At 40.8% G+C, this 27,759-nt stretch overlaps 1 protein-coding gene and 1 pseudogene across 2 annotated transcripts; both read right to left on the bottom strand.

Moving 5' to 3' along the window:
- Positions 1-1,593: 1,593 nt before the first annotated feature.
- Positions 1,594-9,550, bottom strand: YJU2B (YJU2 splicing factor homolog B). 2 transcript variants are annotated; one of them, XM_044670375.1, is made up of 10 exons: positions 8,378-9,523; positions 8,016-8,069; positions 6,582-6,664; positions 5,614-5,669; positions 4,686-4,746; positions 3,485-3,627; positions 3,230-3,402; positions 2,484-2,622; positions 2,189-2,280; positions 1,594-1,871 (listed from the first exon to the last, which is right to left on the bottom strand). In XM_044670375.1, the coding sequence occupies exons 1-10, from the start codon at positions 8,378-8,380 to the stop codon at positions 1,668-1,670; spliced, it is 1,008 nt and encodes a 335-aa protein (XP_044526310.1). In that variant the 5' UTR covers positions 8,381-9,523; the 3' UTR covers positions 1,594-1,667. The 2 variants fall into 2 exon arrangements, with proteins under 2 accessions (XP_044526310.1, XP_044526300.1); XM_044670365.1 differs by having other exon boundaries at positions 1,779-2,280; positions 8,378-9,550.
- A 341-nt stretch (positions 9,551-9,891) lies between these two features.
- The window catches only part of LOC123256476, a 31,131-nt pseudogene continuing 13,263 nt past the window's right edge, over positions 9,892-27,759 (bottom strand).

The following is a 27,759-nucleotide window of genomic DNA, read 5'->3' as shown; positions in this document are numbered from 1 at the left end:
GATTTGAAGTTAGGATCTCCTGTCTCCAGGTCTGCTGTCTATCCACTGAGTCAGCTAACTGCTCCATTAAAACTTATTTCTTAAAAAAAAGGGGGTGGGGAGGTAAGTGGCCCAGTGAATAGAGCAAGGTCTGGGGACAGGAGTTCCTGGGTCCAAATTTGCCCTCATACTTCTTAGCTGTGTGAACCTGGGCAAGTCACAAACCCCATTGTCTAGCCCTTACCACTCTTTTGCCTTAGAACCAATAGTATTGATTCTAAGACAGAAGGTAAGGGCTTACATTTTCTTAATTTTTAAGGGCTTTCCCAATTCTAATTCATCTAGGACCCTCCTTGCTAACTTAAAGCTTGCATGTCCTGGTGTGCTTTACAACTGATATAACCCTCAGACACTTCCTTTCAAGTCTCTAACCCAGGGGTTGGCAACCTTTTTGGCCGTGAGAGCCATAAACGCTACATTTTTTTAAAATGTAATTTTGTGAGAGCCATACAGTACTCACAGTGTGCGCTCCTGTAACAGCGCCTGAAAAAAAATTGACTTTATGGCTCCTGCAGAAAGAGCCATACGTTGCTGACCCCTGCTCTAACCCAAGGAGTTCAGGACTTAAGAGGGTCTGAGATGCCCTTAAAGCAATTGATATCCCTCCTCTTGTGGTTCAGACATGATCCTATTTGGAGTTTTCTTGGCAAAGATGTTGGTTTGCCATTTCCTTCTGCTCATTTTACAAATGAGGAAACTAAGGCAGATAAGTGACTTGCCTAGGGCCACCTGGCTGGTACATGCCTGAAACTGGATTTGAATTTATCTTCCTTAATCCAGGGCCAGGGCTCTAGCCTCTGTGCTGGGGGGGGGGGGGAGCTCCCCAATTAAATTCAGGAATGCAGATTCTTCAACCCTTGGTCAATAGCAGGTAAGCTGACTTGCCTTTCTGTTTTCCCAGGAGCTGGGCTGGGGGCCATCAGGGTTCAGGTAGAGCTCACAGGCCTTGCTGTTGTTTTCCCAAGGGCTTAAATGTGTGCATGGAGGGTGGAGAGGGGATAATTGTTCCTTAGCATCCAGACTTGGGACAGCTCTGGGCTGATTTCACTGCTTGACCAGTTTTCATGAAACCAACCATAACTGCATTTGTTTCATTTGTGTCCAGAGCAAAGAGGTTGGCCTCAAATATTGAGTTGCTCTGTGTAGGCAGTACAGTGTAATGTTAAGAACTGCTGGACCTGGAGTTAGAAAACCTGGATTACTTAAATTGTCTGAGTCTCCTTCCTAATTTGCTAAATGAGATTACTTTTTAAACTACTTATTTTACAGTTGTGAGAGACATGCTTTGTGAGCCTGAAAGCACCATTTTATTTCACATGTATATATGGGTGTATGATTGAGTCGGTGTATTTTTATGTGTGTATGTGTATGTGTGAGACCTGTGAATCCTTGGTCAATTCCCTTGCCTTCTCTGAGGTCCCTTCCAGGTCTAACTCCCCTGATTTCTTTAGTCACACTTAGAGGAGACATGGATGGGGTCGCTGGGCTCCATCTTTTATCACAACCCTCTCCACTCCAATATACACAGCAAAGAGGGCTGACTACATCTAGTAATCTGATGCATTGACTGGATTTAATAGGTGGGGGTTTAATAATTCAAGCCAGATACCACGCGCCTCCCTCCTCAGTTAAATAAATAAAAACCCAATTATGTACAGGGAAATCAGGTCTTGGGGAAGGAAAAAAAAAAAGTTTCTTGGAAGGCCTGGTGGGAAGAAGCCCATATATAATCTCTTTGTTGAGTGGAAGTCTTCCTGGGAGTGAGCACATACTTTAGCTGGCAGAAGTAATCCTGAATTTCTTGGAGAGGGAGGTGCAGGTAGGAGACCAGCCTAGGATGGAGGAAATTACATTAGTCACTCTCAGAGTCTGAATAGTCTGCAACTAGTGAAGAATTGAGGATGGAGGTGCTAGGCCCGCTCTGTGTTTCCACATCTGGGGAATAGTCTCTAACTGCTGAAGATCCTCCCGGCTGATTTTCTTCTTCCTCCTTCATTCCACTTGGCTCTGGAGCTTCTCCAGACCCTTGAGGACTCTCTAGGCCATCCCTGGACTTCCTACGAACAATTCCTAGGTCGCTGCTAGAGATGGAAGACCCACTGGGCATGAGTTTCCGACTAACTGCAAGCTTCTTGAGGACGCTGTTCACCTTGCTGTTGCTGGTTCCAGGTCCCGAGGCAGAAGGGAACCAGGAACGGCCAAAGATTTCTGTTCGTTTCAATTTCTGTTTGTCTTCATATGCTGGCAATGGAGATGAGGGAGAGTAAAAGGCAGGGAAGGATCCAGTATTTCTTTAGCCTGCTCCAGACAGGTTCTAATATACTCAGAATTAAGGGTTCCCCCACCTCCCACTCCCACACTCTCCATCCTCACCCTTAATTAGACATCTCCCTGTACCCATCCCCCACTCCCCGTCCACAACAAGTGACAGGAAGAGAACGCACAGTCCAGACTGTGGTACTTGAGCAGGGCAGCGAGTTTCCGGTCCTCCTCTGTTTCAGGCACCAGGGGGATACTGAGGTTCGCTTTGGTCTGTAGGGCCAGTGTCTTTTCCTCTTCTTCCTTTATGGCCTTTTTCTTTTCCTAAAGTAAAAGATTCATAAAGGGAGGAGAGAAAGAAAGTTGGGGAGTGGGAAACTTCCTTCTGATCACTGCCCTCTCAAAACTGAAGGCTGTTCTATTCAGGAACAAGAGCCCCAGTCAGCTCCCTTGCTCTAAGGCTGACTTGGCAACTCAGAGAAAGGCCTTTTTTTCTCTCTTCAGTATTGCTCATGGGATGGAAACAGTTTTGGATTTGGGCAATGCTTACAACTTTAAAAAATAACTTTAGAAAGTCTCTTATTTTCTTTGGGCCTCATTTTTAAAATCTGTAAACCGAGAGAGTTAGACTAGATGGGTCAAAGGCTCCTTCCAGCTCCAGACCCTATAAACTTATTCATTGTCTATGACCTTTGGCAAATCATTTAGCCCTTCTAGAATTCTGGTTCCTCCTCTAGAAAATAAACTGGTTGGATTAGATGCGTGAGGTCTATTCTGGCTCTAAATTCCATGATCCTAATATGGGAGGCTCAAAGAGCTCTATTCAGAGTGGCTGATGGCCCCTCCCTGAGCAGCTCAGACTGAAAAGTACCGATCTACAGTCATTGCCCAGCATACAGGTAAGTCTCCCCTGAGCCCCAGCCCTCCTCACCCTAAACTTCCTCCTTAGCATGCTGTTAAGGGCAAAGTCATCCTTCCAGGCGCTCTGGGCTTCCTGGATGTTGGACAGGGTGGGAATGGCCTTCTGCAACTTGCTCTGGTCTGTTGTGCCATGCTCCAGGCGGAACATGGCGTCCGTCTCCAGCTTCTGTTTCTTCTCCTGCTCTGGAAGGAAAATGGGGCTGGGTATTTGAAGGTCCTGCTCTTGGGCAGGGGAGGCCCTGGAGGGGTGGAAGGCAAAGCTCACCTGTGGTCAGGATCTGTTCATTCTCTTCCATGTCCCAGCGCTCCTCCTTCCTCTGGGCACCACTTACAATCACATAGTCACAATTGGCAGGATCTGTCTGCATCTCGATGTAGTTGACACAGAGATGACATTTCATTCTGAATCTGGACAGAAATTTATAGACAGAAACCATGAGGATAATAAGCAGTCACCCTCTAGGGATTTACTGGTGGGACCCAAAGAGCCAAAGCTGCAAAGTGGGCTCCATAGGAGCTATTGTAATAGAAAGGGACTTCTAGGTTAGGCCCTCTTTTGTGTAGAGATGTAGGCAGAGAGAGTAGGGTCATGAAGATGACATCCATAGACTGAGAACTGGAAGGGACCTTCAAACTTATCTAGTTTATTTATTTACTTATTTAAAAAAATTAAATATTTTTCCATGTTTGCATGATTCCTTTTCTCTCCCTCTCCCCTCCCGGACCAGATAAGCAAACTTATCTGGTTTAACCCCCTCATTTAAGAGATGAGGAAACTGAGGCTCAGAGTTCAAGTGATTTGCCAGAAGGCCTAGAATTCTAACCCAGACCCCTTCCACAATATCATACTCCTCCAGGAATAACTCTTATTTTTAGAGAGTTTTAGGGTTACAAAGAGCTTTCTCCACCAACCCTGGAAGGTAGACATTGCAAATATACCTATTTCACAGATGAATAGATCAAGGCTCAGTTTGTGACTTGCTTGTGGGCACATGACTATCGAAAGTCAGGGCTGGATCAAGTAACTTGGGTCATTGACCATGAGGGGAAATATAAAGCAGTCAAAGAGCAGGATAAAATTGGAAAATGACCTAGTGAGACCAAAAGTAGATGCCAATATGGCAGAAGTGGCAGGGAACTTCTGAGGCTCTAATAAATCCTTCAGTCAGAGGATGGCCAGACATGGGCACTAATAAGGCCTAGGTAGCGTCTGTGCACCCCAGCAGCATACCACTGAGGCCTGTTTATTTAGTAGCATGCTAGTGCATGCCAGAGTAGCTGAGGATATCGGATTTGAGAGGAGATGGTTCAACATTTTACCCCACCATAACACAGTTGGGCTACTAGATTCTCTCACCCATCCTTGACCTCTTTCACTTATTTTTCTCCAAAGGCACCTGAGTTTTCTGAAGCCTGCCCCCTCACCCTCCATGGTACTTGTGACATCAATATAAAGCTGCACCCACCTGTAGATTGGGGTTGTGTAATAATTACCAACTTTCTTCTTTTCGGCATTGTAACGAACACCTGAAAAGGAAGGGCAAGAGCAAAAATGAAAGACTCAAGAGAGTTTTGTGGGCATACTCTCAAATCCTTCACACCAGTGCTCTGCCACATTATTCCCTTCATTTAACATTTATTAATTGCCAACTGAATATGAGGAAATGTGGTAGGCACTAAGGCTACAAAGATGAAAATTGGATAGCCCTGCCCCAAAGAGTTTACAATCTAAGTCTAACTATGACACAAGGCAAAATATACCCAAACAACTATTCTGAAAAACGAGAAGAGGTAGAGATCACTTTCAGTTGAGGGGTTAGAAAATAAGAGGAGGTCTCTTGGAGTAAAGTGGGTCCTGAAGGAAGAAAATTATTTTAATGGGAAGAGAGTCAGAGAGAGTATTTACCTAGTATAGCAGATAGCCTATTAAACTGCACAAAAAGGGGAGGGGAGAAGGGCAAATGGGTTTGGGGTACAGGGGGAGGCAGTGTGTATGACGGAAAGAAGGTAACTGAAATATGGCTGGATCACAGGGGCATAGATCTAGAGGCCATCTAGCTCATTTACCAAATGAACTGGAGGATGAAATAGCATCCTGTAGGCAACAGAGAAACAATAAATATTTTTTAATGGGGATGGGGTGGGGAGTGATATGATCAGACTTTTGTATTTGGGAGATTATTAATCTTCTGAATTACCAATGCTGTGAAAAAGAATTACAGAAGGGAGAGATTAGAGATTGGAATACAGTTATAATAGTCTAGAAAAGAGGTGATAGAGAAGGGTGCCCAAATAGGCTGGTATCAGGGGGCATTCAAAAGAGGGGATAGATGCAAGAGATATTTCACAGATGGAATCAACAGGTTCAGCTGGCCTCAAAAGATGATGACTCACCCATGCCAATGTGGTTCTTACAGCCATCACACCATATGTTATAAGGCATCTCAAATCTACTCCAAAAAAATAAAGAAGTTAGAGCACTATTTCTAAATGTCCACTTGAGATCAATACCCAGAAGGTAGCCACATATCCAAGCATGTTTCTACTCTAATCTGCAAAGAATTAATAATGGTCAATTCTGGAGGAAGGCAGAGATCACGGGTATGCCCAGCAGCTTTGGAGTACCACAGTCATAAGGCTGCCCCAAAAGAATTTCACTTGGGGGAGGGAGTATTTACCATCTCGCCCTAACAAAACTCTCCCTAGGAAGAATAGGAAGACTGATAACCACAAACAGGTCTGGGTTGGTTATTTTTTAAATCAAATTTCACAGATATTAATTTACACTCAACAAATATTTATGAAACACCTCTATTTGGTGATCCATAAGGTACTAGGATACAAATTTAGACAGTATTGCATAATAAACATTAATACTATTACAAGTCAACCCATAACCCACATCTATCATTTATATTTTATACTGATTAAGGAAGCATTTCCATTAGTTGCTCCCCTGATCACCCCTAACTGGTGTTAGCACATCTGGGGGGCGGGGGGGAGGAAGAGCTCACAGGGAAACTTTAGTCTTGCTTCTAGCCTAGGTAAGGGTGCCAGAAAGGCTGAGGAGTGCCTGACTAGTGGAGTGGGAATGTCCACTGAGGCCTCTCCTTTGCTCTAATAATACTCTAGGGACTAGGGCCTAGGCTTATGTGGGGCATCTGCTTTAGTCCTGGGTCTACTTTTCTCAGATAAGCTTGGGAGTCCAGAGAGGTAATATCAACATTCAGGTCTTTTCTAAACATCATTCTTCTCGTTATGACACCAATGGAAATTCCTATTATCTAGATTCCTAATTCTGCTTATTTTGTTAATGAGGCACTCAAGCTCAATTCAAAGGCTCTAACACCAGGAGACCTTACCTGATGACAAGAATACCCTGTGAGAGTTTCCGTGCCCTCTCCCGGAGGGGGTGGCTGTGGTGGTATCGATTGAGAGAGCCATGCTGTGAGACAGAAGAGAATAAAACTGATCATCACTACTGGTTAGTGCCTAGCCCAGTGCTCTACAATGACCATAGCATTTGTATGAAAACCCTTCAAGGGGCTTGAAAAATACCATGTCAATCTTATTATGTAGAGCAGTGATTCCCAAAGTGGGCAGCACCCCCCCCCCCCCGGTGGGTGCTGCAGCCATCCAGGGAGGCGGTGATGGCCACAGGTACATTTGGGGGTGGTGAATAACTGTAAGGGGGCAGTGATAGTATGTGACAGGGGGCGCTAAGTAATATTTTTTCTGGAAAGGGGGTGGTAGGCCAAAAAAGTTTGGGAACCACTAATGTAGAGTATCACTACACTGGGAGGCTGAAGAAGAGCAGCCCATTCAAAGACAAACACAACCCAAGGTCAAATCTAGAAAAGCCCAGGACTTGGACCATCTTTTACACACAATGATTATCATTATTCTAAGATTTTTATGCCTGGGTTATGGTATCATAGATTTAGAACTGAAAGAGACCTCATAGGTCACTTGGTCCAACTACTTCATTTTATAGATAAAGAACTTAAGGTGAAGAGATATACCCAAGGTTCCACAGGCAGTAAACAATCAATGATTGTCTGCTATATGTGAGGGACAGTGCAAAAATGAAATAATTCCTATCTCTGTAGCAATCTACTTGAGGAGATAATATGTAAGTCTATACATTTGTGCAAAGTAACATTTTTAGGGCAAAGGCACAAACAAAATGGGGTGGGGGGAGGGAAGGCTTCATGTTGAAAAAGGTTTGTAATAAGTTTTGCATGAGTTTACATGTATAACTGATATGTTGCTTGCTTCCTCAATAGGTGGGGAAGGGAAGGAGAAAATTTGGAACTCAAAAAAAATTTTTATTTCAAAATAAATTAAAATTTAAAAAAGAAAATGGTTAATGAATTGAATTGGGAAAGAAACAAAGAATTCTAGGAGGTAGCAGTTAGGAGGAAGTGATTCCAATAATGGGAGGCAGGCAGGACAAAGGCCCTGAGACCAGAGCTGTAAAAGCCAAACAGAGGAGTTTATATCTGATCTCAGAAGCAAATGAGGAGCCATGGAAATTTATTGAGCAAGGGAGTGACATAACCATACCTGAACTTTAGAAAAATCTGTAAGGAGGATGGATTAGTAAGTACCAGAGTTGGAAATCAAATCCAGGACCTGCAAATCTAAAACCTGTGGCCTTTCCATTACATGATGCTTACTCTCTGGCACTCTCATATGCCATCCATGTGAATGTTAGGTTTCTGTCAGACTTAAGGCCATGTTACCATATAGATTTCTTGGTCACAGTTTGATGGAGAAATGAAAGTATCCCTTACCTTTGCTGGATCAAAGTCTGGAGGGTAGTACTTGTTTACACCTTTTCTTTCACCCTGAAAACCCAAAATAAGATGTTATTGTATGTTAAATAAGAAAGATAGCCCAATACAGACTGTATGATGAAATTCCTAAGAGGATAAAAGTAAATGGCATGGCAGAGAGGGGAAATAATGTCTTTTTAGAGAAAACTCATGATCAGGGTAAAAAAATTCTGGTAATTAAGTAGATCTATAAGCATGTAATAAAAGGGTGGACCAATGGGGAAGAGGAGAGGAGCTGATATCTTTGGGGTGATGACCTATGCAATTTGGGAGCTTTTTAAAGTGGCTGAATTTGTTTCTGCAGAAGTCACTCAACTTACCATCTTGGAAAATGTTGATTTCTCTTTCTAAGTAAACGGAATATGTCCAACCTATAAAAGACAATCAGATACCCTGACTGTACATGGTTCACAAACATACATATACACCCACACTTTTTCTATAATTTGCAACAAAGTTTAGATGGTTCCATTTAATTTCCTACTGGAAATTAGGGGGACAAAGGATTATTTTCAGCTTACTAGAGGGCATGGACCCATTAGGTACTCTCCTTAAAGTCCATAAATGATAGACTGAAACATGAGTAACTATTACAGAAAGACAAAATATAGTAAAAGCTCATTAACATCAGCAAAGAGGAATTTGTTCACCAATCTCTGAATGCTAAACTCAGGAGTATACTTTGAAGTTCTAGGATGAATAAAAGGAAGTTTTATATAGCATACCCATAGAGCACTAGACTAAGAGTGAAGCATTTTGGAATTCTGTCCCTGCCATGAAGTACCTATTATAATATTAGTCAAGTCACTAACTTCTCTCTGATTTGGTTTTCTCCTATGTACAACTCACAAAGTGCTTCAAAGTGCTTCCTTCACAACACTGTGAGTCAGCTAGTGGGAGTATTACTACCATCCTTACTTTACAGACAAGGAAACTGAGGCTCATAACTTAGCTACTGCCACAAGGCTAGTGTCAAAGCCAGGATTTGAACCCAGGTTTCCTGGATCTTATGACCAGTGCTCTTTCCAAACACCATGTGGTGTCTTGGGGCTAGACTAGATGATCTTTGAGGTATCTTCCAGCTCTGATATTCAGTAACTTCCATGTTCCACACATCTACCTTAGGAAGTAGTCCAGGTAAGAAATATGAAGTGGCTGAGGATGAATTTAGACAAATTAAAGGATGACAGATCCCCTAATACTGTTTCAGGTGGACTTTATGGCTTTTCAGGGGTATGATCCTAGCCTGGAGAGAAGGTTCTGCCACAAATGACCTTTTGAACTTAGACCAGATAGAATCAAGGGTTCAATTAACAATGGAGTTAAACTAGAGGGAATCATGCTTTTAAGTATACTGATGAAATCTTTGTGTCTAGCCCTGGGTCCTCAGGGGACTTCTACTTGCACCTTTTGTAAATTATTATTCTGTATTCTCACAGCACTAGAATCATAAGATACAGAACTGAAAAGGGCTTGGAGATTATCTACTCCAATCCTCTCAATTTACAAAATAGTGAAGAAGAAAGGAGAATGACTTCTCCAGGATCCATCATGTAGTGAGTTGCAGAGATGGGATTTGAACTAATTTTCCAACTTCAAAGTGAGCTCTTATTATTACATCACATTGAAATACAAGATTTCTGCCATTCTCAAATATCACTAGAAGAATCTTCTAGTTGTTGTTTTAAGGCAATGGCATAGTAGAAAGAGCACTGGATCTGTAATCAGAAGCCCTGGGTTCGAATTTGGCCTTTGCTGCAAGTGGGCTGTGTGACCTTGGATTGGTGCTTTCTCTCTGGGTCTGTGTCCCCATGTGCAAAATGTGAGGGTTGGGCTACTTGATCTCCAAGGTCGCTTCCAGATCTGATATTGTGATTCTTTGAACAGACCTGGTTAGGAGGGCCTCAGAGAAGAAGGCACTGCAGGTTCGGAGAGGGGGCACTAGGGATGTAGGTGATAAGGTTGACAGTTCGCAGCTACACCTTCTTCCCCCTTCCCAACCCTTCCGGGGCTAGTCCCGCCCTTCTCCCCTCCTCCCCCGCCCCTGCCCCTGCCCCCCAGCATTCTCCTTCCTTTCCGCCACTAGGGGCCGGGGCGGTTTCTTGCCCCGATGACGCCGCGGTGGCAGGAGTAGGCTCCAGTTCAGAAGAGATCGGTCCCCGGAATCCCTGGGACTGCTCGGGGGGACGAAACTCGAAGGCCCAGCGAAGCCCGCGCCCTGCCGCCACCTCCGACCGCCTCACACCGCCAGCGCTTACCTGCCCTCTTCCCTACGTCATCACCAGGCGCCGCCCCAGAGACGGGTGTCCGGGCCGGCCGAGCCCACGTGACTAGGGAGCCGGCTGTCAGGCCTACTAGACCGGGAATGCTCAGCGTAGGCCGACCCTGAGGCTTGGGCGTGGCTGCGAGACCAATTCTAGCTCACGTGACCGGGATTGCTCCGTGTAGGCCCGCCCCGAGTCTCCTTCTGGCCCACGTGACTGGGATTAATATGCAGTCTTTTCCGGGTGAGACTAGGTTGAGAAGTCGGGGGTGGGGAAAAACTCCGCACCTGCGGCTCTTGGGGCCCCTCCCGAAAGCTCTCTCTATTGCGTCGCTTTTGAAACTGTTCGGCTTCTCACCTCAGCAAATTCCAGGATTTCCGGGCACTAGAGAGAAGAACTTGAACCGCAGCGAGTTGGAGTGTGGGGAGATGGAGGATGAGGAGAGGGATTGAGTTCATTATCAGGCCTCTGTCTTTGGTGCCCTGTTGCAGCCTGGACGATGAAAGAGCCGCTTGTGTACAGAGAAACCGAGGAGGGGACTAGGGTGAAGTTTGTTCTCTTCCAGTGAAATAGGGGGGTTCCTGTGACTGTCTTCCTCACGCCACTATCTTCCTCCCAATTCGACTTCCTTTTCCTTTTTTCTCTTTTCCCTCATTTCTTTCCCTCCTTTTCTTGTCTCCCCTCCTCTTCTTTCTCCTCTCCTTACCCTTTTTTCCTCTTTCATTCTTCTCTCTCCCACTAGCCCGTACTTTCCCTCATCTGTTTTTTTTCTATTTCCCCTTTCTCTCTTCTCTCTCTTCTTTCTCTTTTGTCTTCCTCTTTTCCTCACTTCCTTCTCTCTCACCTTTGCTTCCCTTCTCTAATTTTGTCTTCTTAATCTTCTATCTATCCTTCTGTCCCTATTTCCTCCCTTCTCTCTCATGTTCTGGCTAATAGTACCCAAGCCTAATCTCACAATGGAAGTTTCCTAAGCAAAAATGGGGAAGATCCTCCCTTCACCAAACCTCTTGATCTGCTTATAGAAGCACTAGGAATAGGAGTGTATGCTTGTGAAACCATTCCTGGAAATCAAATGAAAGAATGGCTTCTCTTAAAAGGTCACCTGGATGACTTGGGAGAACATTCCGGAAGACTGGTCATGGGGGAAGTCGAAATGTGAGATGTTTATTAGGTTACTGTTGCTGGGAGTTTTAATACTTTATTTCTAATTTAATTTAGTATGTGTATTTTGTAATGTAAGTATGACATGGGCTAGGTCCTGAGATTCAGAAGGTAGGAGAGGAGAATCACTTTATATCCCTGGATTTCATAATCTCCAGAAACTCATTCTGCCAGATGAAATCAACTCTTGAAACTCACACCTCCCTGGCAATCCTTGCAACTGGGTTCCCTCTGGTTGGAGAGGATAGGGTTGGACATCTGGGAGCTCCCCCAAGACCCTTTTTTCCCACTTTTCTGATCTCCCAGGTGTTTTCCAGAAACTCATTTGGCAAGATTAAACAACTGCAATTTATGCTTCAAATCATTTCTCCCCTTGGGTCCCTATAACGTTCCACTTTTCAGCTTCTTTTTATATAGTCTCAACTAAACTGTGAGTTCTTTAAGAGATCCTCTGTGCTTAGTACTGTACCTGGCACATAGTAAATTCTTTATAAAAATGTCTTTATAAAAATTTAACTCTTAATAGAATGCGGACAATGATGAAAACAAAATGCTCCAAATTAAAAAACAAAAACCCATCTCTTACCTTCTGTCTTGGAATCAACACTAAACTTTAGTTCCAAGGTAGAGGAATGGTAAGGCCTGGGCAATTGGAGTTAAGTTGTTGTGGGAGAAACACACCCAAGTTCATAGCAGGATCTTTTCCCAAGAATGAGAGACTCAAACTCAAGTTCAATCCAGAAGAAAAGAATTTTATTTGAAGAAGAGGTTTAAGGTGCTATAATAACCTATTAGTGGAGGGGATAAATAGCTTGGGGGCTACCTGGATAGCCTTGGGGCTAATGGGTTAGCCTGGAGGCTAATAGAGTAGCCTAAGGGTGATGGTTGGCAGCCCCAGGTGTGGATCAGGGTTGGAATTATTGAGGGTCTGGGAGCTTCCAGGGATGATTTCCCCTTTCTCCAAAACCCTGGAAAATGGGCATGGCTAAATTTAGGTGGAGGTGTGATTCTGAGTTTGACACTTATGTCATAAGGAATAAGGAGTGCATGCAGGTTTGGGGGATTCTTTTAATACCAGCCCTTAGTGTGCAGGTTCCCCCCTCCCCCAATTATTCACCACTCATCTTGAGCCCCTTCTGGTATTATCTTCAATGATGGTGGTGGTAGTGGTAGATGCAATCCATTGGAGGACCACTAAAGGTAATTCATTATACTCAACAGTAAAATAAAGAATATGAGTAGTTAATAAACCCATTAGGCACAAAACTGATGCCCAGCATAGAATATCATAGGTCCCATATACAGAATGAATGGGTAACTGATCAACAATACAGATTCTGCAATTCATGCTTGAATAATGCTGTTTGCAGTTTATGTTTAACTAGTGCTAACTGGTGAGAAATGCAAGATTTCATAATATGAAGGCCATGTTTCTATTATTTCCCCTCACTGCCCATTTCCAGCTGCCATCAAAGTAACTTGCCTGGGGTCACACAGTGAGGAAATATCTAAAGTCAGATTTGAACCCAAGTCCTCCTGACTCTAAAGCTGGCTCTAAATCTACTGAATCACTTAGCTGCCCCTCCAAATTACTAATTAATTAGAGAAATTCAAATTAAAATTACCACCTAACACCTATTGGACTGGTTAATTTAAGAAAAAAGGAATATGATAAATGTTGGAGAGGATGTGGAAAAATTGGGATATTAATACATTGTTGGTGGAGCTGTGAATTGATAGTCATCTTGGGGAAAGAGGAAAGGCTGGAGGGATTGAGAAAGATATGGATTGCAAATTGTCAGAAAATGATCATCAAAAATTGTGTCAGCATGTAGACTAGGAAAAAAGCAGAAAAAAAAATGGGGATAATGGGAACTGATTTTGATTACCTTGGCAGGTACCAGGAGACTGGGAATGTTTCAAATCCAGGAAGACAGTCCATGGATGCACATGTGCAGAACGTTTGGGCTCCTTGCCATTTTGTAATTTGTACTGAGATTGCTCTGAGGAAGTGAGAGAAATCTACCTTTAAGATAAATGTATTAGGAGGATCCATTAGAAGTCAGAGCACTGACTTAGATATCAGTGGTACATTATAGTCCATTAGCATATGTATAATATATATGTTAAAATTGCATCATGTTCTAGTCCCCTTGATTTCCCTTCCTCAATTCTAGTCAATATAGGAATCGAGATTGCAAAGGGAAACCTGGAAGTCATTCTAAAGTAAATAATTCATTTATGTATTTATGTATTTATTTTTTTAAGACCCTTAACTTCTGTGTATTGGCTCCTTGGTGGAAGAGTGGTAAGAGTGGGCAATGGGGGTCAAGTGACTTGCCCAGGGTCACACATCTGGGAAGTGTCTGAGGTCAGATTTGAGCCTAGGACCTCTGTCTCTAGGCCTGACTCTCAATCCACTGAGCTACCCAGCTGCCCCCTATGTATTTATTTTTAAAGAGCTCCTCATTGAATGAAGAGCTTTTATTTAAAAATTTTCCAATTACATGTAAAAGACGTTTTTAACATTTGAAAAAATTTTGACCTCCAAATTCTTTCCCTTCATCACCTTAAGAAGGTAAGCAATTTGATATTGGTTATAGGTGTGTAGCCATACAAAATATTTCCATATTAGCCATGTTACAAAAATCATATCCTGGCAATATATCATGTAGGGATTACTATCAGGGATTTTGAGTCTTATAATATATAAATCTCAGATAAGTTCCAGGCTTCCTCAGTAAGATCAGCAGAACACCAGATAGTGCTCATAAGTTCAAGATAATGTAGATATGTTAACTTTAAAGTTTTACTGACAACTGAGAAGGTTTGGACTTGTTAATGTCACAGATAAGTGTTTCCCTCCCCCAAACCCTATAGCAGTGAGACATCAAACTCCTGCCTCCAGCACTCTTCCATCTCCATGCTGTTCAGTGCTCCCAACTCTAATCCACGGTTATGTGACGGGGGAATCATCTCTCTTTCTTTCTCTCCTCATTCTCAACTCATACTGCTTGTCTGCCTTTATCATTCTGTTCCCTGTCCCCATGTTGCTTGTTTCTGTACTTTCTGTGCCAGCTCCCCCCTGCAGTCATTAAAGTGTGATTGCGGTCCCAAGTCCGGTTGCCATCATGTTCTTGCCTGGTGATACCCAAAGAACTGGACCTTATTTTATAATTTCTTAAATTATCAATTTGATGACTTTTCATAGCTTTGAGAGTTAAAATATTGGAATTATAAATCAAATAACTGAGTACTCTGGGATGATTGTACTGTTGGGGCTATAAGTTTCACAGTATAAATTAGAAAGCCATATTCAATTAGCATTTGTTAAGGACCAGGCTCTGTATTAAATGGTGGAGAAACAAAGGCAAAAAAACCAAGCACCTCATAATTTAATGGTAGAGAAAACAACAACAACAGAAATAATGGGGAAGTTTAATTATATGTGGATATAATTTAAAATAATAATTTCCTGACATTTTGTGATCCATATTCTTTCCATTTCTCCCACCTGTCCCTTTCCCTAAGATGGTAGGTAATACAATATAGGTTGTAAATGTGTTATCATATAAATACATAGTTCCATGTTCATCTTTTTGTGAAAGAAAAAGCAGATCACTTATACTAGAGAAAAATTCATGGAGGAAATAAAGTGAAGAAAGGTATTCTTCAGACTCTCATCAGTTCTTTTTTTTTTTTTTTTTAAGCCTTTACCTTCCATCTTGAAATCTGTTTATTGGTTTCAAGGCAGAAGAGTGGTAAAGGCTAGGCAATGGGAGTTAAGTCACTTGCCCAGGGTCCCATAGCTGTGAAGTGTCTAAGACCAGATTTTTATTCAGGACTTCTAGCCTCTAGGCCTGCCTCTCAATCCACTGTGCCACCTAACTGCCCCATTAGTTCCTTCTAAAGCAATGAACAGCCTTTTTCCCCCCCTTCTTCACAAGTCCCTTATCCTTGAGTTGCTGATAATAGTGGAGTACCTGTGTTATTTAGAGGATAAATTGGGTCTCATGGAAGGCACTAAGATTAAATAGGACTTGGAAAGGCTTCTTGAAGAAGGTGGAACTTTAGCTGAGATCTGAAGGAAGGGAGAGAAGCTAGGACATTGAGAGGAGTTGGGAGAGGGTTTTAGGCATGGGGGATAGTCAGAGAAAATGCTTAGAGTTGGGAAGACAAGAGTGTTGTGTTCCAAGAACAATAAGAAAAAAGGTTTCAGTAGATCAACTAATAAGTGGAGTAAGATATAAGAACATAAGATATAAGAAAACTGGAAATCTGTGCCTGCAGGGTCAAGTTCTGAAGGGCTTTGAATACCCAACAGGTTTTGTATTTGATCCTGGAGGTGACAGGGGACCACCAGAGTTTCTTTAGTATAGGATTGACTTTAAGGAGATCACTTTGGCAGCTATATGGAGGGTGGACAGGAGTAGGGAAAGACTCACTGCAGGAAAACCAAATTTTGAACTGTTGCAATAATCTGGATGAGAGGGATTGGCATCTTGCACTTGGTATGTGGTAGTATCAGAGTGGAGAAGGGACTGATACAAGAGATGTTCCAAAGGTAGAAATGAAGTGAAAAGTTTTTTAAAATTTTATTTTTATTATCCTGCAAAACACTTCCATAGTGGTCATTGTTGTAGGATCACACACCTACATAACTCAACCCCCCAAATAAAACCATAAGTACACTGATGTGAAAGAGAGCCTGCTTTGATCCACATCCATCCAAGTCTTAACCACTGAAAGTCTAGGAGGGGAATGAAGTGTCAGGGATGACACATAGATTTTAAGCCTTAATGACTGGGAAGTAGGTTGGGAAGGGTTTTGAGGGGAAATAATGATTTCAGTTTGTACATGTGGAGTTTAATATGTCTATGAGGCATTATTCATTTACTAAAAAAACTCAATTCACCTTCTGTCTTAGAATTGATACTAAATATTGATTCCAAGACAGAAGAGTGGCCAGGGCTAGGCATTCAGAGTTAAGTGACTTGCCCCAGGACTATTTAGCCTGTAAGTGCCTGAGGCCAGATTTCAACCCAGGTTCTTCTGACTCCCAGCTCTGGCTCTCTATCCATAGAGCCACCTAGAAGCCCTGACATTGCATTTAAGATGTTCAATAAGTAGTTGGAGATGTAAGCCTGGAGGTTGAGAAAAGTTGGGCTAGACAAGTGCAGCTGAAAGTCATTTGTATAGAGATAATTGAAACCAGAGGAGTTGATGAGATCACTAAGTGAAATAGTTTAGGAAGAAGAAAAGAGGGCCCAGTACCAATCCTTTGGGGACACACACTGTTAGCAAGTTTGATGAATGAAGATCCACCAAAGGAGACAGAGAAGTTTAGACTGGTAGAAAAAGAACCAGGAAAACAGTGTCAGGAAAACCTAGAGTCGCTGCATATGGTGGGGGGGGGGGCGGGGGGGGTCCTGATTTGATGCATCAGAGAGAGGGGAGGGGATGACTAGACAAAGAATGAAGAAGGAGCTCAGGACTAATGAAGACATGAGGTAATGAGAAAAGCTGTTCATAAAAGATAGTATCAAGAACTAAGCCGAATGGCAGGCTTTGCAGCTAGCTGCTTTACTGGGAGGTATGTTGCTTGGAAGAGCAAATGTTTTATCTTTTTTTTTTTTTTTAAACCCTTGCCTTCTGCCTTAGAATCAATATGATGTATTGATTCTGAGGTAGAAGAGTGGTACAGGCTAGGCAATGGGGGTTATGTGAAGATTTGAACCTAGGACTTCCTGTCTCTTGACCTGGCTCTCAATCCACTGAGCTATCCATCTGCCCCCAAATGTTTTATGTTTAAGTCATTGTAGCACAGTGGATAGAACGGTAGGCCTGGTGTTGGGAGGTCCTGGGTTCCAGTCTTCCTCAGATACTTCCTAGCTGTGTGACTGTGGGGCAAACCACTTAACCGCAATTGCCTAGCTCTTACAGCTCTTCTGTCTTGGAATCAGTACTTAGTAAGGGTTTTTAAAAAAGCCATTGTTGACTTGTGACTGTTTTTAAATACATGGAAAGCACACTGATATGTGTATGTCAGGGGGAGGGATCAAGAGCTAGAGTGCTGAGTGGTAGGAGTATATTCCCTTCAAAACTAGGGTTACTCCTAGAACCTTGAGAAAGTTGAGTAAGTAAAAATTTATCTGATTATCTCCACCCCATTTTGTTTTTAAATTAATTAATTAAAAATTTTTTTTCCATGGTTACATGATTCATGTTCTCTCCCTCCATCCCTCCCCTTTCCTGGAACTGACAAGCACTTCCGTTGCCATCCCCCCATTTGGACAAAGAACTCAGTCCTGAAGGTATGAGTGTGTGCTGGGAGTGAGTGGGCCAACCCATACAGAAGTGGGTTTCATGTATGGTGCCATAGAGAACTCAAAAGTTTGGAAATGGAAGAGGGAAAGAATATGAAACCTAAGAAGGCTTAGGATTTGTGTAGCAGTCTTCTTGCCCTAAATATCTTTACCTACATCAACTGAAATTCCACAAATTAGAAATTAATTTGAAAATGCCTTCTTATTAACAAGTAAATACCTAGGAAGCCTTACGGGACTACTATTTCGAATTACTGGAATAATATGAATTCTCAGATGTTGCTTAGTGTACTACTCCCTCTACTGACCAAGATAGATTTATGCCTTGATAGATTTATGGCCAAAAAAGAAAAAAGAAAATCAGCATCTTGTGGTATATCTTCTTGTGACAAACCTCTCTGAATTTAGCATAACATGGATGATCAGGGAAAATCCTTGTCAATCTGATAAATTCCTCCCTCTCTACAATTCCAGTCAATTTGATAAAATTACAAGGAACAGACTTGTCTCAAGGGCATCTCCTCAAGTGATAGTTATATGCCCCATCTCCTTGCCAAGAGTACATAGGGACTTTTTTGACTGGGCTCCAGTGACTGGGGCTGCCTCCAAGAAAATTGTTCCTCAAAGGCAGCTAGGTAGCATAGAATGCCAGGCTTGGAGTTGGGAGGACCTGGGTTCAAATCTGACCTCAGACACTTCCTAATTGTCACTTAATCCCAACTGCCTAGTCCTTACCACTCTTCTGCCTTGGAACAGATACTTTAAATTGATTCTAAAACAGAAGGTAAATCTTAAAAATAAAAGCCCCAAATAGTGAGGGGCCACTTTTGTTGGAGGACCTACCCTTTGCTTGTAGTCTATAAAAATAAGCTGTGCTTTGATTTGCCTCATTTTCTTTTAGTATTCTTTTTGTCCTTGGGTTTCCAGACCTGAGGTTGGGGGTGGAGGGCTGGTGGGAGCTGCACAGATTTCTCTCTTTCTCCGCAAATGGTAGTGGCTTGGAATCGATGCATGTGTTGAGCAGCTTGTGCTTGTCAAACCAAGCCCAAGAGAAGAGTTCCTGGATCTCCCATTCCTGACTACTAGCTCCTGGAGGGATTACTTCCCACCTGTCACTCCAACCTGTTGGCATCTCTATCAGCCAGCTCAGCAAAGGAGCAAGAGCAGTTTCATCTGCAGTCCAAAGCTGAACCCAGACATAGACTTGGCCCATTACTCTCTATAATAATAACTAATATTTATATGGTACTTACTCTTACTAACCAAGCATCGTGCTAAATGCTTTACAGTTAGTATTTTATTTTCATAACAACCCTGAGAGAGAGGTGCTATTATTATGCCCATTTTGTAGTTTAGGAAACTGAGGCAAACAGAGGTTAAGTGACTTTCCCAGGACCACACAGCTAGTGTCTAAGAGTGAATTTGGACTCAGATTTCCTGACTTGAAGACCTGGCACTCTGTGCCTTTGCCACCTACCTGCCTCTTGTAAGCCTCATTATTCATTTGTTACCCACTCACTAGCCCAATAGCTTCTCTTTTTTCTTTATTCCTGTGTTGCTTAGCTCTTACCTCCACTCAGTATCAATTCTAAGACAGAAGGTAAGAGTTTATATAAAAAAAATTTTTTTAAGAGTTTATGAGGAACCAGAACATTTAGGTGGTGTAGTAGATAGAGTGCCAAGTCTGGAGTTAGGAAGATGAGTCTCTCTGAGTTCAAATGTGGCCTCAGACTCTTACTGGCTATGTGACCGTGGGCAAGTCACTTAATTCTGGTTGCCTCAGTTTCCTCATCTATTGAAGGAAATGGTAAACCACTCCAGCATCTTTGTCAAGAAAACTCCCAGAAGGGATCATGGCGAATCAGACACAAAACTGAATAATGAAAACAAAAATGAGGAACCAGCCAAGGAGAAGAAGAAACTGGGGGAAGGGGATGGATACATTTCTAGTGTGAAAAGTCCAAGGGAGAAGTGAACTTTCAGGGTGAGGAAGTTTCTATGGTATGGTTGAGAAAGGCCAGAGAGTCAGGGGTGGAGCCTGGAGAAGAATAAAGACATAGCTGGCCAGGGAACTTTCTTTAACATGGGAATCGATACTAAAAACAGCTAGGTATTGCAGTAGATAGAGTACTAGGCTTGGAGACCTGACTTCAAGTCATTGCCTTAGACACTCATCGTGTGACCCTGAGCAAGGCAGTTGAGCTCTGCCTCAGTTTTATCATCTGTAAAGCAGGGATAATACTAACTTACATTTATAAAATGCCTATGATGTACCAAGCAATAGATTGAGCTATTTATACATTATATATATGTAACATATAAAACATTCATGTATTTTATATTTCTTTATTACATAGTTATAACATATTAAACAATATATGTATATACTTTATATATGTCATGATCCTCATGACATTTGATCCTCTATCTACGTGGGAGGTAGATATTATTAACCTCATTTTACAGTTGAGGAAACTGAGGTTACATGCCTTGCTCAAGGTCATATAGCTAGAAAGTTTCTGAGGCTAAACTTGAACTCAAGTCTTCCTGATTCCAGGTCCAGTGACTACACTTAGATTCCTATCTAGGATAATAATGCTTTTTTCCCCTTGAGTGGTTGTGAAGATACTATGGGACAATATTTGTAATCCTGAGTCCCTAGATGAAGACACTAAACCACTTGGAAGAAAGGTACATTTCAGGGATTTACTGGAGTCAGCTTATGTTAGCTCGTGAGAATTAATTGTTACATTTTCATTGTGAACATTTACACTTTAGCAATTGGCAAATAGCTACAAATTAGGGCTTGACTTATTGTTTTGTTGATCAATTGATATTAATTTCTTTTTTCTAATAGGATTAAGTATCCTATTTCCTCTTTTGTTAATCTAGGGAATTTATATTTTTGTGAATATTCATCCATTTCACTTAGATTGTCAGATTTATTGGCATATAATTGAGCAAAATAGCTCCTAGTAATTACTTTAATTTTCTTTTAATTAGTGAGGAATTCACCCTTTTCATTTTTGATACTGGGAATTTGATTTTCTTCTTTTCTTTTTCAAATTAAATTGACCAATGCTCTATCCAGTTAATTTACTTTTTTGTAAAACTAACTCCTGGGGCAGCTGGGTAGCTCAGTGGATTGAGAGTCAGGCCTAGAGACAGGAGGTCCTCGTTCAAATCTGGCCTCAGATACTTCCCAGCTGTGTGACCCTGGGCAAGTCACTTGACCCCTATTGCCCACCCTTACCACCCTTCCACCTAGGAGCCAATACACAGAAGTTAAGGGTTTAAAAACCCTTAAAAAAAAAACCAAAAACCAATTCCTAATCTTATCTATTAGTTCAATGTTCTCTTACTTTCAATTTTATTAATTTCTCCTTTGATTTTTAGGATTTCCAACTTAGTCTTTAATTGGTGATTTAAAATGTGTTCTTTTTCTAGTCTTTTAAGTTGCATGCCCAATTCATTGATCTGCTTTTTCTTTATTTTTTAAGTAAGCATTTAGAAATATAAATTTTCCTCAAAGGACTGCATCCCATAAATTTTGATATGACATCTCTTCATTGTCATCCTCTTTAACGAAATGATTGTTTCTATCATTTGTTCCTTGACCCGCCCCTTTTTAGATTTAATTATTTAATTTCCAATTATTTTTTATTTTTTAATTTTCCAATTAATTCTTGATTGTTTTTTCCACGGATCCTTATTGATAATAATTTTTTATTGCATTATGATCTGAAAAGGATGCATTTATTATTTCTGCTTTTCTACATTTGGTCATGAAGTTTTTATGCTTTAATATATGGTCAGCTTTTTATGTAAGTGCCATGTATTGCTGAAAAGTTATATTCCTTTCTATTCCCATTCAGTTTTCTCCAGAGACCTATTAGATCTAACTTTTGTAAAATTTATTCATTTTTTTCACATTTATTGTTTGATTTAATTCATCTGGATCTGAGAGGGGAAAGATGAGGTTCCCCTATTAGTATAGTTTAACTATTTCTTGCTCATTTAATTTCTCCTTTAAAACATGGAGGCTATACCATTTGGGGCATATGTTTAGTATTGATATTACCTCATTGTCTATGCTACCTTTTATCAAGATGTATTTTTCTTATCTCTTTGAATTAGATCTACTTTTGCTTTAGCTTTGTCTGAGATTATGATTGCTACTCCTGCTTTTTTTACTTCAGCTGAAGTAAAATAAATTCTACTCCAGCCCCTTACCTTTACTCTGTGTGTGCCTCCTGGCTTCAAATGTGTTTCTTGTAAACAACATATCATAGGATTCTGCTTTTTTAATCCACTCTGCTATCTGCTTTTATTTTATGGGTAAATTTATCCCATTCACATTCATAGTTATGATTACCAACTGTGTATTTCCCTCCATCTTATTTTCCCCCTTTGATCCTACTCTTTCTCTCTTCTTTCACTCTGTCCCTCCTCACAAGTATTTTGCTTTTAATCACCCTCCCACTTTCCCCTTCCTTCTATTAACCCCAACCTGTCTTATTCCCTTCCTACTTTTGTGTAGGGTAAGATAGGATTCTATACCCAAATGATTATGGTTGTTATTCCCTCTCAGAGCTATTTCCAATGAGAGTAAGGTTTAAACATTGTTGATCACCACGCTCATCTTCCTCTCCACTATAATAGTTTTTTTGCACCATTTTAGGTGAGATAATATACCTTGTTCAATGTTTCCCTTCCCTTTTCTCTAACTGCAATCTTCTTTTTTCACACCTTCATTTTTATTTGCATATCATCTCATCCTAATCAACTTATTCCTGCACCCTCTGTCTAAGCATATTCCTTCTAACTGCTCTAATACTGATAAAAATCTTAAAAGTTACAAACATCATCTTTCCATGTAGGAATATAAACAGTTTGGCTTTATTGAATCCCTTAAATTTTCTCTTCCTTTTTTATCTTTTTATGCTTTTCTTGAGTTTTATATTTGAACATCAAATTTTCTGTTTAAGTCTGGTCTTTTCATCAGGAATGCTTGAAAATATTCAGTTTTATTAAATGACCATCTTTCCCCCTGAAAGAATACACTCAGTTTTGCTGGGTACGTGACTTTAGGTTGTAAACCTAGTTCCTTTTCCTTTTGATCCTTTAATGTGGAAGCTGTGAAGTCCTGTGTAATTTTGACTATGGCTCTATATTTGAATTTTTTTTCCTGGTTGCTTACAATATTTTCTCCCTGGTGAAATAAGGGAGGGAACTTTGTAAAGTCTCCAGTAAATGGGTTGTGGGTTGGACCAGCGCTGTACACTTGATGTGATCTGTCCACAGTATGAAGCCAAGTGGTAGGCCTCAATCCTATGGATTACAGGCAACACTATCTGACTGTTCAGAAGGATGTAAAAAACAGATCTTGGTTTATTTGAGAAAGTCAGGATGGGGTGTGGACCAGGGAAATAGGAGTTAGGACTCTTATCACTTCTAACTCCAACCTCCTCCTGACCCTCACGGGTCTCTTTGTTCCCAATAAAATTGGGCTACTCTAATTTACTCTCTCTGTCTCTGCCCAAGATTATTCTAGCTAAATAACCAGACACTAACTGGCCTACTGAGCACAGGGTCAGCAATGTCTAGTCGGATGAGTTTGCTAGAAGGCCAAAAGGCCAGAGCCTTGGTGGTCTGGCTCTGTTAGGCAGAATAGAGATCTGATTCCTTGGCAGCTCACACAAAATGGGTGGAAATGTTGATAACGCTGAGAAGCAGGTTCACAGGATCTGGGTAGATTCAGGGAAGACTTCTTGAGATTGGGAAAACCTCCAAGGGAATCATGGCCACAGGAAGGAAGCTCCTCTTGGATTGGTCTCCAGAGTTCAACCGATCCCCTTGGAATCTTAGTGTCTCCTCAGTCCGTACTATTCCAGAACCTCGAGGGTTCAGTTCCACTCATGTGCCAGCTCTCTTCTGCAAATCATTTGCAAATGCTGAAACCCTCTGCAACTTTTCCATACTTTCCATTTCCTTTCTATACTGCCTACCTTTCAAGTTGTTTTCTACAGGAAAATTGTTTCACTCCATTCTCTTGTTGGTTCTGTTACTCCAATATTTTTTTTTTTAAACCCTTGTACTTCGGTGTATTGTCTCATAGGTGGAAGAGTGGTAAGGGTGGGCAATGGGGGTCAAGTGACTTGCCCAGGGTCACACAGCTGGGAAGTGGCTGAGGCCGGGTTTGAACCTAGGACCTCCTGTCTCTAGGCCTGACTCTCACTCCACTGAGCTACCCAGCTGCCCCTCCAATATTTGTTTTGAAGCATTGTTTTAAGGTTGGTTGGAGAGGATTCTCATAGAGATTTGAACTTTCCATACCTCTACTCTGCCATCTTGGCTCCTTTTTTCCACACTCAAATTTAAATTTAAATATATCTAGATATATATTTTCCCCTGGAAGTCCCATTGTTAAACATTAATCAGCATGCCCCTGGTGCAGTTAGTTCCTTAGCAGAGGTCTCTAAGGGTCAAAGATTTGGTGTCATCTTCCTCATTGCCTCCCTGGGAAGGTGAGGTTCTGGCTGATGATGCAGAGAACATTGAGTAGAGCAAGTTTCAGTGTTGACCTAGGCCTCAGGAGCTAATAACATTCAACAAGGTAAGGTCCTCTTACAGATGACCCTGACCCTAAAATGAGGCTAAGTCCATAGTCAGTCAACTAGCATTTTTTTCTTTTTAAAAAATTACTTTAAAAAATTAAATATTTTGTTTTTTTTTCCTAATTGTATATAAAATTATGTTAACATCCTTTTAAAAACAAACAAACCCTTACCTTCTCTCTTAGAACTGATACTAGGTATTGTTTCCAAGGCAGAAGAGAGGTAAGGGCTAGGCAACTGGGGTCAAGCCACTTGCCCATGGGCACATAAGCTGGAAGTATCTGAGGTCACATTTGAATCTAGGACCTTTGATTTTCAGGCCTGGCTCTTTATCTACTGAACCAATTAGCTTCCCCTTAACATTTGTTTTAGAAATTTTGGGGGGTTCCAAATTCTTTCTTTCCCTCTCCTCTCCCATTATTGAGAAAGCAGAAATTTTGGTAGAGGTTATACATGTGTAGTCATATAAAAATATTTCATATTTCAATAATAAGCATTTATTAAGCACTTCCTATATAACAGGCATTGTTCTGATGTCCTTGACATCAGGTCCTTGACACCTCTCCCATTCATCGTTAAGCCTTATGTTGGGAGATTCACTGTGAACCATCTCTAATCTCATATTCTCCCACTCCTTACTTCACTGAGGGTGAAGACCAGGGGTTTAGTCCTTTCTGAAGAGATGATTATCACTCCTCACTGTCAAAACAAAAAGCTACTTTCAGTTCATTCACATGCTTTTTATAGTCTTCTTCTACAGACAATAGAAAAACAGCAATAAATATTTAACGATTGTTTTGACACCTTTAATTCTCAAACCTGCTAAATAAGTTCTAGCTGTGTAATTAGAAATATGTAATAGGCAGATCTCAATGAGATATGGTTAAAAGCAATAATTCTTTTTTTTTTTTAAACCCTTACCTTCCGTCTTGAAGTCATTACTGTGTATTTGCTCCAAGGCAGAAGAGTGGTAAGGGTGGGCAATGGGGGTCAAGTGACTTGCCCAGGGTCACACAGCTGGGAAGTGTCTGAGGCCAGATTTGAACCTAGAACCTCCTGTCTCCAGGCCTGGCTCTCAATCCACTGAGCAACCCAGCTGCCCCCCAAAGCAATAATTCTTTAAACTTTCCTCAGTGAGATAGGATTAAAAGCAGTATTTCTAGCTAGGCTAATAGATGAACACTTACTTTTCTTTATGTCTTTAAACTCAAGCCCTCACACTTTTGCAAAGCTAAAATTATATTGCATTACTTAATGGGTAGGTCTTATCACAATGACTACTTAATCATTTTCCTTTCAAATATTCATACAAGAATCTTGTATTTCATAAAAAATCTAGATTTCAATAGTTTAGAAGGAAAAAAGGCATCATGTAAATGTAGCTGGCTAGGATAATCTAGATTATTTTCTGTTAATCCTTGTCACTAATTCTAATTTTATATGGAAAAAGAAATATATATAATTTATATTTTAAAAACCTACATGGGAAATATCTAATAATAATAACTCTGGCCAACATTTATGTACCACACACTGTGCTAAGCATTTTATAATTATTATCTCATTTGATCTTCACAACAACCCTGGGAGGTAGATTCTGTGTAATGAGTTGGCAAAACCACTATGAATTTGTCCTAAGGCTATCTTACTGTGTCTATAAAAAACTGTCCCCTACAGACAAGTGGTTGACTCCAATTGGTTGACTCCACTCTGTAAGTAGGATTTTTGCCCATGTCCCATGTCCCATTCATTTTCTCTTTCAAATTTAGCAAACTCTTTTCTGGGATGAATTATCAATAACATCTTCCCAAGGGCAACCCAATGTCTCCACCACATGGAAAACAGCCTTATTGTTCCCCTGGAATGATAAATGAAATAGGACTAGCTGTCACCCACATCTTTCTCTTTATAGTGGTTTAGAGATACATGGGAGCCAGGCTGGGGCAAGTGATATCAATTTTTTACCAGAATAATATCAAAATTTGTACATTTCTGGACACATATGTAGGTCTTCCTCCCCTCCCCCCACTCTCATCTAATACTGCACTGAATATATTTTTTGTGCTCAACACAGACAGATCCCAGAGCAGATCTGACAAATCTCACAAGTGGGCCCTTGGTACTGGGATCTGTGCATTTACAAGATCCTCATTCTCAGTTTCCTCACCCATTACAGATTTACCCATTCCATGTCACTCAGAAAGAGGCATCTAAAGAATTATTGTAAGCATTCTCAGTGAACCCCAGGTTACTTTCACATACTCCATAATATAAAAAAAATTTGCTTGTTCGTTGCATTAAAATGCCCAGGTAACTCCCTCCTCTTTAATGTATTCAAAATTATCCATTTTATATCTTACAATGCTTTCTATTTCTTATTCATAAATTTTTCTCCTATCTATAAATTTGGTAGATAATATGTTCCCTATTCTTCTAAATTATTTATAACTCTTATCTTGGTAAATGGTGTAAGATACAGGTCTACATGTAGTTTCTGCCAGACTGCTTCCACTATCTGAACATAATTATAAAATACTTTTTATACAAATAAAGTCAAATTTAAATATTGGAGAGATATTCATTATTCATGGGTGGGCAGAGCCAATATAATTAAAATGACAATCCTACCTAAACTAATCTACTTATTCAATGCCGTCTTAATTAAATTACCAAAAAATTATTTTGTTGAGCTAGAAAAAATAATAAAATTCACTTAGAACAAAAGATCAAGAATGTCAGTGGAATTAATGAAAAAAAAATATAAAGGAAGGAGGTCTAGCAGTACCAGATTTTAAACTGTATTATGAAGCAGTCATTATCAAAACTAAGTGGAACTGGCTAAGAAATGGAAAAGTAGATCAGTGGAACACAAAGACATACAATAAACAATTGTAAAAGATTATAGTAACTTTGTGTTTGACAAAAGTAAAAATGCAAGCTTTTGGGATAAGAATTCACTATTTGGTAAAAATTGTAAGGAAAAATGGAAAGCACACTCTATACTTGCATACCATTTCCTCCATAAAACTGGATGGATCACAGTTAAAACTGTCACTTCATTTTCATCCTCACTCTGCTTACAGCTCATAATATCCATAGATATAATATCCATTGTTGGTGCAGATTTAGAAATTATTTCCTTTCCTCCAAGAAGGCTTTCTTCATCTGTGCTACATTTACAATTCCTACTAGTATATCCTTCAGTGTACTGGCAGGCTTCACACTCAAATGCCCCAACATCACCACATGCCTGACTACAAACAGTTCTTCATGTAAATTTGAATTATACAAATTTGTCTTAATGTAAAGAATTCTGAGAGAAATCCACATTCCC

This window comes from Gracilinanus agilis, chromosome 1, assembly GCF_016433145.1.
Source record: "Gracilinanus agilis isolate LMUSP501 chromosome 1, AgileGrace, whole genome shotgun sequence".
Lineage (NCBI taxonomy): Eukaryota > Metazoa > Chordata > Mammalia > Didelphimorphia > Didelphidae > Gracilinanus > Gracilinanus agilis.
This window is presented reverse-complemented; position numbering and strand designations above follow the sequence as displayed.

Coding starts and splice junctions, on each gene's coding strand:
- YJU2B (XM_044670365.1), bottom strand. Junction 5,670..6,581: donor CAGGGTATTCTTGTCATCAG/GTAAGGTCTCCT, acceptor TTTTTGGAGTAG/ATTTGAGATGCCTTATAACA. Junction 3,403..3,484: donor TGAACAGATCCTGACCACAG/GTGAGCTTTGCC, acceptor TTTTCCTTCCAG/AGCAGGAGAAGAAACAGAAG.